Source organism: Nipponia nippon, unplaced genomic scaffold (genome assembly GCF_047370975.1).
Source record: "Nipponia nippon isolate SJK-2023a ecotype South Korea unplaced genomic scaffold, ASM4737097v1 scaffold_1, whole genome shotgun sequence".
Taxonomy (NCBI): Eukaryota; Metazoa; Chordata; class Aves; order Pelecaniformes; family Threskiornithidae; genus Nipponia; species Nipponia nippon.
Window position 1 is genome coordinate 23,840,572 of NW_028262290.1, and position 16,027 is coordinate 23,856,598.

A 16,027-nucleotide genomic window follows, 5' to 3' on the forward strand; every position below is an offset into this window, starting at 1 on the left:
TGGTCACCAGAAAGGATGAGTAGGTTGCAAAAAAATTCCCAAATTAAGTAGTTTTAAAAATTTTTACAAGACAGACAGGAAATAGGTTAAGCAGCAAGCACTAGTGTTATATGGTTTACTGCAAAGTTACTCTTTAAATAAACAAAGAAATTTTCTTTTGTCTAATTAAGCATTCCATTGAAGCAAAAGGCATTTTCGCATAAGGGTGTCAATAACTTAGATTCCTTTTTACACAATGGATAATAATTTAAACAAAACATCAGCGCTGAAAAAAACCCTTTAATTTTTAGCACACATGTTGATGGGAATGCTTAAAAGCAGCATCCCAGTTGTAACAGTTGGCTTACTGAGGTTCTCAGCATTATGTGAGTGAAAATGTTATTTACAGATGGAGAAAGAGAGAACATGTGTTTATTTCTGTGTGGTCCCCCACCCCTCGGCCCCCCCCAAGAGGCACGGTCCCACTTCCAATCCAGTTGTGGGTAAGAGTTACTTGAACTCTTGTGTGTTTTCCTCTCACGCACTGTCAGCTATTATTGATACAGTTTTTATGTTTTTTCCTGGCTAACTCTTTTTGTCACATGCTCATGGAAAACATGATGCCTTCTATACCGTAAACGCAATGAAAAGTGTCCCTCTACTGTTACAAGTTTCTTGATAAAGACTGCAGTGGAATTAAATCTAGAAAGAATAATGCCATCGGCAGCAAAAACAACACACAGCCAGCTGACAACAGAGAAAAGTTTCTGATTTTACCGATAGAGGTTTTACACCTATGGGATGCATAATTCAGGAGAGCAGTTATTATTTACGCTCATACAAACAAGATAATGTTAAATTGAAAGAATTGTAGTAATTAAACGTTTCATTATTTCTTCAAATAGATTGCTTCAAGGAATGAATTCTGAATGTAGTGGGAAGCATGGAAACAATATCCTAAACTTAAGCCCTAGGAGAACTATGCGTATTCTAATCAACACATCACAAACATAAATATTGCTAGCGATTAAAGGCTCAAATCTTCCAGGTTTGTCCAGTGTAATTAGTGACGCAAAATTATTGACACATTGTCCTTGTATCAACAGGTCTCCCTGCTTTTTCTCCCTGACTGCCCTCCTGCCCCCACTTTAAACATCCAGACCAACAGCTTTGATTTAGTGATACTGGAAGCAAAGAAATTAGTGTATTTTGATATTTTATTTTTATCTTTTACAGTTTTGGGTCACCCAGAAGTATTCACATCAATCTGAAAGGATTCACTACCACTGCCACTAAGCACTCAGTCTAGGTGGAAAACCCACCTCTGGTCGTTAAAAGGTTACCCGTGTATCCAAAAACGGGACTGTCTTCTCACAGCTCTCCAGTTTAAGGGGGATGCTCCCACTACACGACTCACTTCTTTCTCCCAGGAACATAAGTCTCTCTCTGTGCAGAGACAGCACAACCCCTTCCTTGCCATAACAAAGCAATCTCAAAATAATGCTGTAATTGGATATAGCGTTGCTCTAATACTTTTATGTCAAAAACTCTTTTGTAAGCACATATGTTTCTGCAACTAATTCTACTGTATTCCAAGGATTACTTCATGCTTTCTGCATTCTGTGTTTCTGTGGCTGTACAACGCTGATCGGTAACACAAGAGAGAAGCACAACACGATGGCTTTTAAGAAAACCAGCACAACGTTTATAACTATTCAGCGGTGGCATTTCTAAATCTTTCTCTAAGTCACACATCTACTGAGCCAAATAAGTAAGACACAGCAGGTTGTATCTGAAGAGCATTTTAAAGTTTAAATGGAGATGTCGGAAATGGAGAAACTCACCGTAACCTGTCTGGGAGACGAGCTCAGCTGCCCCTCCGATGGGCTTTGTGAAGACGCCCATGATTCCTTTCCCCACACCCGAGATGACCCCTCTGGCTTTGTGCCCGGCTGAAGCTTGGGCCTCAGACACTCGCTGAAAATTCTGCATCGGCTGATCCACGATCCCAGCAATTGCACCTGAAAAAACAAGAGTCCCCTGTAATTAGTGAAGATTAATATCCCAGAATAAGAGGAAATGTTACTACTGGGCCTGAATGTTGCTTGGATTACAGACTGTACGCCGCCCTTCTTATACAGCCATTTAGCATGCGACCAATTAGCTAAACAATACCTTAGCTTCCGTTTAAGTTAAATCTCAACTTCTTTTTTTTAATATATTTTTAAACACTTAGATCACTTAACTTGACAGTATGTTTTCATCTTTCAACTACTTTCACTAAATGCTTTTGCTGAGTTAGTTCAGTTTAGCTCATTCTCTGTAGCAATTCTGAAAATGTCGGGCTCGGAATCAAATCCACTCGTTTTAGAAGACGTGAGCTGTTATGGAAATGAGATTTTCACGTAAGCCTGAGATTGACTTCATGAGAATAAAAACTGCCTGTATTCAATAGATCATTTTTATATCCTCATCCACTGCCAGAAATGTTCATAAGCTAATGCAACTTTTGATATATTACTAAGATTAGCAGAATTAGACTTTGAGACTTTTTGTTACTTTTTTGTGAAAACGATCATATTTTACTTTAATGCGCATGGGTCAAACTTTTACAAGTGACACAGTGACCTTCCCAGCTTTTAGTATCAACAGAGAACTCTGACTTAAATCTTCCTAAATGTAAACAGGTATGTGAGGTGGTACATTTCTTTGATCTTGAGTTTACTCAAGCCACTTAACCACAGACATGTCTCTAGTTATTGTAATTTTGATAGATAAGCTATTTGGAAATTGCTAAGAGTACAAGGATTGGACAAAGTGACATCAGTTAGAAAATGGCCTGCCCGATCCAGGGTTCTTTGCTCAGTGGAAAGCAAGTTTGCAGGCTCCTCGGCTAGCTCTCTGTTTGCACCTTCAGCTGCAAATATCAAGATAAAACAATTATTTAAGGAGTAGGACCAAGTGACACCTTGGTAACCAGGCATTTTTACTGCAGCCCAGACATCTTTGAAGATTCTGCTTTGTGTGTGGAAGCAAATCCAGGCGTAATTCCACAGATTCGGACAATCGCAGCTGAGGTATTTGGCCCCATGTGTTTACCAGCGTGACATGCACTAGTCAGCTAGCCGCTAACCGGTTTTCAGATGGTTTTAGTTACTGTCACTGGATAAACAGAGAAGTCGCTAACTTTGAACAACAAGAACTAATACTGTACTTGTACATGGCATTCTGTCCAAAGAAAAGACGAGGATGAGAAGCAGCACACGTTTTCCCAGATCCTTGTCCCTGGGATACTATCTATCAGCCATTCAAGAAACTTGCATCCCCCATGAATGCCTCCCTCTCCTCTTAGAGAGATTGCTTCCAACTTCTGTATGTGTACCCTTTACTGATAAATGTATAGTATTTTCCCAGAAAATGCTGGCCTATTGTTTATGGGATACCCAGTGTTTATTGAGCTCACTCACTGAAACTGAGCATGCAGCTGAATGTTCACCCTTTGTACCGCAGAGGCCACGAAGCTTCCTTAATGCCATGCCATGGAAATGATACAATTTTCAATTGAATTCTGTTTCATTAGTACTTACCAGCTGCTCCTGCTGCTTGCCTAAAATAATAGCCCAACACCGCATTGCACAATTGGGATTGTTCGTCCGGTCTCTTCTTTTGTACAATTGTGATGCATTTGAAGGCATAAAACAATACTTGGTGTTCTGCTAAGTTACAGTATTACATTACCCTGTGACCTCCTTCACCCTATCTATCGAGGTCATCTGCAGCAACTGCACTTTCAGAACAGAAGTTATTGCCTTATTAAATGTAATCCACCTAAATCCTAGCACTAGTAAATTATTTACTGCAATACACTTGAGCAATGTTATAAGGTAATAATAAATAAGAGCCTACTCCAAAGGACCTGTGGTATGCTCCAGGCACTTCTCAGCTGGAATTAGGCCCAGAGGACAGGGAAACAGAATGGAAACTGCTGTGGCTATGTTCTATAAGATTATTTATATAATACTCCAAATAATATGTAGCTTAATTAGCCAGTTGTTTAGTACTTCCACACTTTCTGTTATTCTGCCATTTTACGCATGCTCTGAACTTGTCTGTGAAGCCACTGTGCTTTCGTACCTCAAATCCTTTTAGAAGTCCTGTCTTTCTACCTGCAAAAAATATAACCAATGACCTTTTTTTCCCTCTCTGCTCACCCTTTGTAATCTCTCATCTCAAATTGCAACTCACTGACACAACTCATTCACGTGCTGTGGTCATGCCCACAAATCACATGAACTATAACCTCACTCCTTTCATTCAGGAGTGCTGGTCCTATCACCCTTGCATGGGGAAGCCAGATTTGCGCAGCTCCATTCCTGTGTGCATCATGTGTGGGCAAAGAAAAAAAAAAATAGGTCAAAGGCTGAGCAACCTCAAAACCCAACAGCAGTGAGATAATGGTGACACACGCGTGAGGTTTATTGCATCTCCTAGCATCAGAAACTGTGCGAAGCAGATGTCCCCTGGTGTCCATGTGGCTGCTTTCTTTCTAACATAAAGTTAGTGGTAGGAGCACCATGCTGGAGGGACTTACCATAGAAGGTCTCTCCTTCCAGGTTTCAGTAGGCTATGAGGGAAGCAGAGCATGGAACCACATGTAGGGGTTTCTCCCTTCCCACTCTCATTCTCACAGTCTAGAGACATCTATGGTGTCCTACGGCTGTCCCTGTCCCTTCTTTGTAATGTCCCTTGCCCATTTTTTTTTTTTTTAAATGAAACCATTCTCCATTTTTCGTTCCTTCCTTACCCTAGGCATTCAATTTTATATGCATGTCCACATATGTACACACACATTATGTATGTATAAAGAAAACCTCAATAAAATTAAACACCAAAGCAACAAAACAAAAACATATTCTTCCATTACTGGACCAAAGAGGTTCCAGCAACATCGTAACATCTGCTAAACATCAGCTGGGGTGCACTCTGGTTAATACATGTTGCTCAGTAACCATAAAAAAGATACTTTGATAACTACAAAATTCAGATAGTTCAGAGTATATCACAGTATTACTTCAAGAAGAATTTGATTACGGGCAGCAACTGGTTCCTGCGCAGGCTAACAGTGTTTGGTGAAGGTAGCATGGCTTACAGAACGTAGCAAAGCTCAGGCTGCTTGTGACAAACTCTTTCAGACCAAGAAATAATTGGAAAAAATCCCCCACCAGGAGAAACTGGCCATGCTTTGCCATGAGGGTGGAAACTAGCCAAGCTGAAACCATTTCGCTTCCTTTTGTTTTCTGTGTTGTCCTTCAGGATTGCTGCAAGTGTTTCACACCAACAATACGGCTGAAATCCAGGCTCTACCTCCTCTAGCAGCGGAGTTACACTGTCAGTCAGTATTACTATCAATTCACTTTCCCCAAAAGCAGGAAGGAGTAACTGAAATGTCGAGCACTTTTGCCATTGTGCAAAACTTTTCGGTTATTCGGATATGCTCAGCTTCCTAAAGGGAGCTACTTCAATACAGTATTTTTCACCAGAATCAGTAGTTGAAAATAAAGCCGACAGTTTCAATGTTCTCTTTTACATGGTTATAAATTATTATTTTAAGCTTGACCCTGTCATGCAAAATGCAAAAGAGAGTTCCTTGGTGGGGAGTGCCGATCATCTAAATATTTTACATACAATTTCACTGCATTTTTGTCTAATCATATAAAAGGAAAAACACACCTATCACAACCTTTTGCTTCTTGTCATGCACAAGTGTTACTAAAATGACCTAGAATTCTCCCCCAAACCAGAAAAGAAGACGACAGCCCGCCAAAGATAACAATCAAATCAAACAACACCCTGACAGTGCTTGAGTCATTTAAAACGAGACAGGACAAAGCACTTAAGAATGTACCACAGGGAACAGCTTGCACTGAGGAGGAGACAAGAGTACATGATTTTGGCCCTGATTCAGCAAAGCTCTTAAGCACATGCTTAAGTGCTTTGCTGAATCAGGGCCACCATGAGACAGATTTTTAGAAAAATCAGAAATGCAACTCTTCTTTCTGCGTAGATAACACAGCGTATTGGTGAACGGAGGGCTCTTACATGCCTTTGCCTAGGCACCAAATTTGTATTCGCAATTCTTTAGGCTGCTAGCATGAGTCAGATGGCTTTTATAAACGTGACAGCACTGTGACTATCCTAGAAATCTTTTTCACACTTCTCAATTTTACAATTAGAAAGTCATAGAAATTATGGGTTCGAAGGCTCTTGCTCTCTGCATTCCTGTGCTCATCTGAACTCTTCATCCTTGTGAAGGAAAATAACGTAGCAGCTCCACTTTGTTTCAGTATGTATGGAGAACCTGGAAGTGTATTTAGTATCTTTACTCTGAACATTCTGGTGAAAGGCAGCACAGTGATACCTCCCCTTCAACTACGCCTGTTTTTTGGGGAAGCCACAATATTCTTTAAACTAAATGGTCAGGACAGAAACAGCTTTCTGACGCATTTGTTAAAATTGCAATCTAGGTCTATTCATAATTTTAGGTCTCAATACAATTTACATGAATGCTGCTGTGTATACAGAGAAAACATGCTTTTTAAAACTCAGGTTTAAATAAAAAAATTATGCCTGATACAAATTCAGTGGAATATTTCAGATTCCTCCCTTAGTGAGAGGTCCCATACTTGTCAAGTCCAGCTACGCAGTAACTGTAGCTATTTATCTGGGTGCTTCATTGCCTCCACTGCTAAGAACAGAGGTATTTAGCAAGGAGGAATCTCAAAATAATAACAGTGGGAGTAAGAATAAGATCCTAGCTTGTGGAGGAGCACTGTTTAAATGCTAATATAAAGCTCTACGTTTCTAACATGAAGTCTGATTTCTTAGCAAATCAGGGACACGGAAATTCTAACTCTCTTTTTCGGTTTAACTCAGGCGTACTCCCGCAAACAACGGAAGCCTTGTGCGCAGGGAGGTAGAGGCACAGCGTACTCGTGCTTGCATGTTACAGGTTCCCAGCTTTCCTCAACAGCAGAAACTTTGCCTTGTTACAGCCAAAGCTACAAAGTTTTACTCTTTACTTCAGGCTGTACAGCTGACGCTTTTAGCTCTGAAGGGCTCTGGTGCGTCAGAGAAGGGGACAGCTGCCATGTTATCTCGCTGTCTTATTAATAACTGAGCCAAGATCACCAAACCATTTCACCTGCACACATACACCAGGCTGACACAGTGCTTCTAAAAGTATAATTTTTCATCCAGCTACTCAACCTGACTGCCCTAAGCCCAATAAAACAAGAAGGAAAAATAAAACCTTTGCCGAACTGCCTTTGATTTGCAACACCAGTAACAACTTACTATTGGGACAGTAGCTACTAATATATGAAATTTCTCCTTTATGCGCATTTCTCCCAGGACGCTCACTTGCCGGTTTACAGGCATTATCAAATGACAGTGCTTCACATCATCTAATGTTATTGCTTAAAATAATTTCCAGTAACTTAACCCAAACTTGTAACATTTTTACCACTTCCTCTTCGGGGCTTTCAGGGTTGCGGTTGCAAATTTAGGAGTTGTGTACACTACTGAAGATTAGGAAAGAGGACAAATCCTTTCAAGCTTCAGCTCTTCTAACCTTTTGCACTGGGCTGCTTTTGGTCACTTTGATCTCTAAGGGATTCATACTCTTTAGTATGTACCGAGGAACTCTGCCAAACAATACAGTTCTGCATTCCTTTGCTGTGTGACAAATAGAAGAAACCTTGAATATCCAGCCCCTTGCTGCAAAACTTCTCACAGAGATTTTTTTCCAGTGCGGGTTAGTTTTCAAATTTTTAGGTACTATTTTGAAATGGCCAGAGTAATCTTCACTTCTAACCAAACCACTTGGCTGCTTGACGAATACAATTGCACTGAATCAGGATGATCTCGGTCTTTTTGTAAAAGCAGAATTCCTCATCAAAGATTACTTAACATCTGCACTAAGTTCAAGTGGTTTTCAAACAAAACTAAGAATCCCTGATATCTACAGTGCAGCAAAAACAAGCACGTTCGGAAGGCATTTCTATAACTCATTGGAAAGTAAACATCAGCGTGATGACGTCTTTGTGCTGACTTAGTTACAAGTCACCCTGCCCAATGCAGAATTATTCTTTTCTTCTCAGCTACGCATCATGTACCAATGAAAATATTATTTCACAAAGAGAGTGCAAACTTTTTCTATATCTGCAATTATTATTTTATCAGCAAAACACATACACAAAAGTCACTGAACCTTGATGAAAAGAAACAGTATCTCTCATACACACTGTGAGGCTATTTCACAGAAAAAAAACCCCAAACGAACAGATTTTGCAGTTTAACTCACATGTAGAAAAGGCTGGTGAGCAGATCAGAAAACAGTATTATCACTCAACTTGATATTTAATAGTACGTTACCTAGAAGGCTAATGCCTAAACGAGACAGCCCCTGCCTCAGTCCTTCTCCCAGGCTCTCTGGAAGCTGCCTTCTCCATTCTTCTTGTCTGTTGTAATGCTCCTCATCCAGTGACAGCCTATCCATATTCCGAGCAAGACTTGTTGCCAGATTGGTAATTGACGTCAGTGTACCTAAATACATGGAGATCTACATTTGGGTCTGGATCAAAATGCTTTAATTTAAAACACGGAGACGTTCTATGCCTCACTGACATACCAAGCTTACGAGCAGAACAGCAAGTCAATTGAAAAGTCGCCCATGCGTAACATGCTTTACTGTTTGTTAAGCATCACCACACTGCTTCTGTGGTCCACGTCACGCCCTTTACATCAGCCTGCACCAGGTCTGCCTGGCCGGTGGGAACAGCAGCTCATCCGAACATCCTTCCCCAGCTCCCAAACTTCTGTAAGGCTAACCTAAACGCAGGGGGGTGATGGAAAGGTAAACAAATGTTTACAGAAGGAGCCCGGGAGGACGTGTCCTGAGGGAGCCTGGAGCAGCAGCGAGCGCTGGGGCACCGCGCCGCGCTCTCTCCGGGGCGGCTGAAGCCACGCGATGGCACTGTTTGTACAGGCTTCACAAAACAAAAGCTGCTCCTGTTCTCAGGCCAGACCAGCCCTGCTGTCAAAACCTATCCACATACTTACACAGTTATGACAACTGTATCTACTTTTTTTTTTTTTGGAAAAAAAGAAATAATAAATACGATGAGGCGACACAGTGTAGAATTTCTGATGGTTAGCAGAAGTACAGAACACCTTTAATATTTCTGCAGTTATCACATGAAATACTGGCTGAGCCAATCTCTGTTTCCCACTGGGAGGTTTAAAATTCTGAAGTTTCTGAAACATTCTTACACACTGTAGTTAAGCGGTGATCTGTTTAATACATAAGATGTTATATACGAGCTTTGTTACCCTCCCAGCATTTTGCTGCAGCCTAGCAAGCCAAACAAAGCTGCAAGCAATATTGTTTAAAACTTTAACACATCCTTTAACAACGCACGACAACAAAGCAGTAGTTGGAGCAACAAAGTAAAAGATCTACCTTTGGAAATGTGTTTTACAAATGATGTTGTTCCTCTGGAAACTCCACTGACAAATGCTCCTGGGCCTCTGGTCAGCCCTTCATAGGGGAGCCTAAAGAAATCGGCTATGCCGTTCCCTATGCTTCTCACCAGACTAGCCGGGCTTCCGAGAATTTCCAACGATCCGACAACCCAGCCTGTGTGGAGAAACAAGACATGTTACGGCTGCAAAAACTGCAGAAGCAGCAGTTGTGAAAAGGTTATTCCTTAATTCTCTTTTTCACACTAGAATTCATCGCATCATGAACTTCCTTTGAGCAAAACACGGGAAATAACTCATCCACTATGAATTCAGAAATGGCAATCTTTCATACTTCGTAAATCAAAGAAATCCTTTTGGCAAACTCACAAATAGCTTTAGAATGACTTCCTTCCAGGAGCTTCCCGTATTTCTGCTAAAAGTGTGCTAGAAAGGCGGATGCTAGAGCCTCTCAGCTACGGAGGAACGGGACTGCAAGTTCAGATTGCTGGGTCGGTTTTAGACGCTATAAGGCGGCGTTGTGATTTCACATCCTTATGTGATAGAATTGTGACAGGGAGTTTACACTGATACAATGTACTGCTTTACCGGAGTGTGGAGGTCAATTGCTTGATGGAGTGTTAGGAAAAGGGATGCAGATTTTTGACAAGTGCTTAAGAAGGTATTTTAAATCCACCCCAACCCTTCTAAGCTGATCATTTTCTTTCAGAGTGCACTGAAAGCCAGACAAATGTCTTTTGCTCAGTACAGTTGTGTAAACAGCAACGACATCTACATGCTGATTAGGTTACTCATAGGGGAGTATTCCTTATGCATATCCCAGGAGAGGTATCTGTGGATCTGGTTTCCTATATAAACGCAGGGTTGCCAGCAGCTTGCTGGATGGCCGAGTGTGCAGCAATCTGTTGCTGGAAAGCTGTTTGCAGGTCTTGTCTTTCTCAGGCTGGTTGGCAGCAGATTTATTAGGGAAATAGTGCTGCATAACTTTTTTTCGGCAGCCTAGAGAGAGCGATTCAGAAACGGCAATAAACTTTAAACGGGAACTGCCTGGTCTTTGAGCCCTGGTACCACGAATTTCAACTGGCACTGTCAGAGTGACACAAGGCACGACAGGGCCAGGAGACTGAAAGATGGACAGATTGGCCTCCTGCTCTCCCGGCGAGGGCCCTTGATCTGCGCTGCCCTCCTCATTCCCATCTCATCACTGCAAACTCCTGCTATCCAGATGCTTTTCTTGTTTTGTAGTAACCCCTCCCAGTCACTCCTGTGGAAGGCTGAATCATGAAACTGAACAGAAGAGAAAATGTTACTCATATGAAATGAATTAATCTCATACTATCATTGTAAGCTCCCGGAAAATCTATTATTCTTGTTGAATCTGTCCCACATTTCAGCTCTGGCAGGTTGAGAACGCCAGTTCATGTAGTATAAAAAACGGGAACCACAGTGGACATAAGGGAGAGGGTGGGATGGACTATGAAAATAAAAATCAAGTACTACTGGCAACACGACGAGCAAAGCAGCAACGAGCACTGTGGCCCCGCGGTGCCTGCCCTGGAGAGGAGCGTCGCCCTGGCAGTCCTTCCCTGCCGGGGAGCAGGGGAAGCCAGCGCTCCAGGCTGGGCCTGCGACTCCCGCACTGCAGTATTCTTAGCAAATTATCCTTGCCACTGTGTGAAGTGATGAAAAGCTGGAGGGGTGGGGTGGCGTGTACAGACGGAAGAGATGCTCTTTCTGCTTCTTCTGATCAATAATGTTGCAATAATCCCTTACAAACAGCCTTTTTTTTTTTTTTTTTAAAATGTCCTTGGCATCCACCTGAGGTGGTGATGGGACGGCATGAGGTGCCAGAAAGGGGCTGCACGACACTGCAGATGAATGCCTTGCCGCCCTGCAGGCACTGCCAGGCTGCGACACGAGAGACTCCAACTCCACTCACCAGCGTGTTCAGGAATGAAAACCGGATTAAAACTAGGAATGAAACCAGCTAAACACAAAGCTGAGAGGTTGCCTGGTATCCCGGGGATGGGCTGTTGGAGTCTGGCCCTGGCCTGCAGGCTGTCAGTTTTGGGAAGCTCTGGAAGGAGCATGCTCACCCTTGGAGAGCACATGGGAGGAACGTGCAACCTGCAGCAAGGGTGATCCTCCCTGGCCAATGCTCACAGCAAAACTAATGGCTCCTCACTGCCGGCATGGACCACCCAACCCAAGGAGGAAGGCGTGGGAGTAAGTAGGGAATAGGAAAATGATGAATCAGGAATAATCACTCAATTCACAAGCTGTGCTGCATTTTACTTTGCAGAAATATAGTATCACATCAGGTTACCATTTCCCAAAGTATGCTTAGTAATTATATCCACTAATATGAAATAATTATGACTATATTAGCAGAGAGCCACTGCATTTTCTTTATAGGCAACTATAGAGTTAGATCTGGCTGATACGAGTAATATTTTTAAATAGAATTTTATTAACTTTTAAATAGAAGCCAACTTAATTAGAAAAGGATGGGAGATTTCCATTGCAAATTTTGCTAATTTAAGACAAGCAATGTTAATCAGCATATTTGAGCAGAGCTCTCCAGTCCCACTCATTGCTTACGAGACATGGATTCTGGCTGCTCCTTTGCAACATATGGGGCAGCCTGATACACTCCCTTTAGCAGGCTTTGGGGCAAATCCTGTCCCTCCCATGGGGCAGCAATGGTCTTGCACACAGCTAAGGGCAAAATGAGAGTATATCCCGCTTGGAGCATAAGGCATAGCTGTATGGGAATGCTGTTTGTGCAGATGCTACAACGATTTATGCATGGGGCAGTGGCGAGCAGAAGGGGGGCTCAAACAACCCCTCGTTTTGCAGATTAATGTGGTTAAAATGCAGGAGAGTGAGGTCCTCTTCCATAAAAGACCAATCCAAGAAGTGTAACTCATCTGATGGTGAGGAAAGGACTCAGGGTTTGCAGACCATATAAAGCTTTTTGCTTGATTTTTTCCTCCTTTTTAACTTTGTTGACATAGTCAGCCTTTTGACAAGTGTCACAAAATCTTCAAAATAAAGCATCTTCTTTGTCCAAGCAGACATTAATCAACACAATTCACCATTTTAATCATGGTAACCCCTTTTGAAAATACATTTTAGTTTTACTGCTTTGAGTGGGATTTAAGTAGTAACTAAATATATGGTTATGTATTTTCCTGAAGCGAAGTTCCACTGAAATAAACCCTATTTCTTAATATTTAAACCTGCTTGATTTCAGCTACATCATGAGCCCAGAGCAAGGGGTGGCCTCTGCCCTGCTGCACACTGCAAGGGTAGCACAGGAGGAACGACCAAGGCCAGGCTCAGGAATCCCTCACGAGCATATGTGCCTCACCTGGGATGTTGTGGATGAAAAGCCGGTATAACCCCAATTTCCTGCTGCAGTCTATCACCACTTGTATCACCACTCCTAGCCAGTTGTGGGGAGAAACATTCACACTGTGGACCATGTTTGGCCACAGTTTCACTCTTAATTAGCAAGAAACTACATCTCCCCTTTTGTACTATGGGATTTGACTGTAAAACAAATCCAAACAAGTAGTAAAAAGAAAAACCTGCAAATTTTGCATGCAAAATAATGCAAGAAAATAACGAATCAGTGCACTATGTTCTGGTGCACAATTGTGTACACAGTTGACATAATCAGCTATGCAAGTCAGGTATGCACACAGTGAAAGACCAGATCAGCATCTCTCTATTTATAAATACTTGAAATTCATGTGTACAATTTTGGAAACTGTGCACAGAAATCAGGTCGCAGCTATGCTTGCAGCACAAATGAAGTACCAGGATTTCAGAAAATCTGACCATTAGTACCGCAGGAAAATAAATCCCATGTTTCAGTGTGGAGCACATTACTTGTGTGTGATCATAGAGGAGCTTCCTCCTGTCTCAGGCATAAATTCCGTTCTACACTAAGACACAGCAGAGACCAAATTTCATTATTTCTAAATTAATATTTATGGGAAACAGAATGTACCTGCTAACCTAATAGACTAATTGCTCACTATTGATCCTATATGGAAAAAAAGTTAGTAACAGCAAACTTCATAGTTCTTGGATCAAAGGACAACAAACATCTGTGTGCCAGTTTAGCATGAAGGCTGTATGAAGAAAGACAGATTCCTAATCATAAACTGCAGCCAAAGGGAGTTTTAACAACAAAACAACATTCAGGGCTATAATTTACTTCTGAATGCAGAGCAACATGCTGAATAATTTGATTAAATGTAGTTTTGGGGAGTTTATGTGAGGAATGTGGGTTGATTCTGACTAGTGCTGTAATATAAAAAGATAAAACCTAAGCCAGCTAGAATACATTTTTATTCTGCGTTCAGGGTTTTGTAAAGCCTGCAGGTGGCTGGCTAATGTTTAGCACAACTTTACAAATCTTCACTGGTGTCTGCTCAGCCATTTTATTTCCCTTCTGTCGTATGGCAGGACATGAAAGGTGTCTGAAAATACCATTATCAAACAGTGTTTGAGGAAAACAATAATTGTATGGCTAACATCTAGGTTATTCAGCTTGAGAGACAATCACAGAATCCTGGTACCTAGTAAAAATGTTACATGTTATGGAAAAGTACTGACCTGCTCTGAAAAGTGCTCCAGCAGCATAATGCATGGCCAAGGCATGGACAAGTTGCCTGGCAGTGGTGAAGATGGGTCCTCGCTCAAACACAGAGAAGGAGAGAGGGGTGTGATCTGAGGCTATATACAGTTTCAACGAAGCATGAATACTGACAAGGAGATTAACAGGTTGTATTGTTAATTTTCTTAACTTCACTGGCTTGACTAAAGCTCTTGCATGCTCTCTCACTTGTTCAGGCAGTATCAGGGTAGTATCTGAAGTATTCATGGATTGACAAGCGGTTTTGTTTTCTGGAAGATATGTATCAAACAAAGTCTTAATGTAGTAAACAAAGGTGTCTTCCACATATAACCTAGCTGGTTTGAGCTCAAAGCTGAGGTCATTCACGTGAAACATGAAATTCTCTTCCTCGGAAAAAGCAATGCAGAGTTTTATAAAGCAGTTTTCCTTATAGCTTTCCAAATCTTTGTTACAAACAATGAGGTTGTTCACTCTGGACCACTGCACGGTCTCATTTTTCTCTCCTTGGCACAGCAGGACTGCAAAATGGAAATTGGATTTGCTGTACAACTGATTGTCCAGTTGCAAGTCTTCACAATACACTTGGAGACTATGAAATTGTGGGAGGCCTTCCACTGTGTCCCGCTGGAACTCCTGAGACAGAGGTCTCAGGTAGCTGGTGGCTGGGGCCATGTGGAGGAAAACATTGTCCGCTGTGAGACGCAGAAGTTCGGATGACACTTTGTAGTTTGTAATATCATCAAATGCAGCAAGACTTAACTGACTGATGAACATTTTCAGTGACAGGGTCTGCTCTTGACTTCTAGACAGGAGGGAAAAGAAGTTTCATTACTTCGTGTATTTTGAGTTCACCTAGCATCTTGCTTTCTCAAAAATCTATCAGGGGAGACATTCTTTATAATACATGGGAAACTCATTGTGCAAGTCCTGCTAATGTTAATGGGATCTGGCAGCCTTAATCACCACAGTGGGTACCATGCAGGAGGTCTTCTAAGAAATGGGATATTACACATCCATGCCACGTTTCTCTTTCTTTCTTATCAATCAACTGGATAGTTTGGACAGGAACGTCTCTACATACACAGTAATTCCCTACTGGATTTGCAATAGAGCCAGATATTAAAGCAGACAACAAATACAATTTTCTGATAATTCACGTAAGGCCTCAGCTGTTACAATATTTTCTGGGAGCCACTACTGAGGATTAGTATTATGGATAATTCATTTCACATCACACGCAGCGAGTGCCCTCCAACGAAGCCACCACAGCATTTTTATACTGATGGCATTGAGGGCCTCCCCCCCGCCAGTGTTAACTGCCCATTGCCAAGCTTAACTAGCAAGTAGGCTATTATGTACTGCTGATGACCAGTTTCTCAGGGATTAATACTTAATTACAGCACAAATAAAAACAGTACAACAAATTCCACTCTAATTGTAACAGCATTGCTGGAGGCCAGGCATTCTGCATCTTGGAAATACGTAGTGTTATAATTGCACTTGAATGGAACTGAGCACCACGTTGTGGTGTGTGGGGAAGTCTTCTAAAGAAGAGTGTTATAATCAAGTACAGTTAATTACTGACTGTAAGACTATTTCTACAGCCCTTGCACATCAAACTTCCTACCAATTTTAGTGGAAGCTTGTACGATTATGGATGGCAGGATGTAGCTAAATACATTTTAAACTGAGGAACACACTCAAAATTAGTTATGATGGAAAATGCCTTTTGTTAATGAACAACTCAGGACCTCTTTTTGTATCACACATCTAGTGTTTACCGTAAAGTGACATGACTTTTGATGGTAGATTGTCCTTTTTCATCTGTGATATACAAAGCATAATCTATGGTCTAAA

At 41.6% G+C, this 16,027-nt stretch overlaps 1 protein-coding gene across 7 annotated transcripts in view; it reads right to left on the reverse strand.

Moving 5' to 3' along the window:
- The window catches only part of VPS13B (vacuolar protein sorting 13 homolog B), a 483,190-nt gene that overhangs the window by 9,554 nt on the left and 457,609 nt on the right, over window positions 1-16,027 (reverse strand). For 5 of the 7 annotated variants that reach the window (XM_087749030.1, XM_087749012.1, XM_087749022.1 and 2 more), the window contains 4 exons: window positions 14,149-14,972; window positions 9,500-9,676; window positions 8,413-8,583; window positions 1,824-2,000 (listed from right to left, as the gene is read on the reverse strand). In XM_087749030.1, coding sequence (XP_087605156.1) covers window positions 1,824-2,000; window positions 8,413-8,583; window positions 9,500-9,676; window positions 14,149-14,972 — 1,349 coding nt within the window. Of the gene's footprint in view, window positions 1-1,823; window positions 2,001-8,412; window positions 8,584-8,672; window positions 8,869-9,499; window positions 9,677-14,148; window positions 14,973-16,027 lie in introns of those variants that run through there. The other 2 variants (XM_087749039.1, XM_087749047.1) reach the window with 2 other exon arrangements.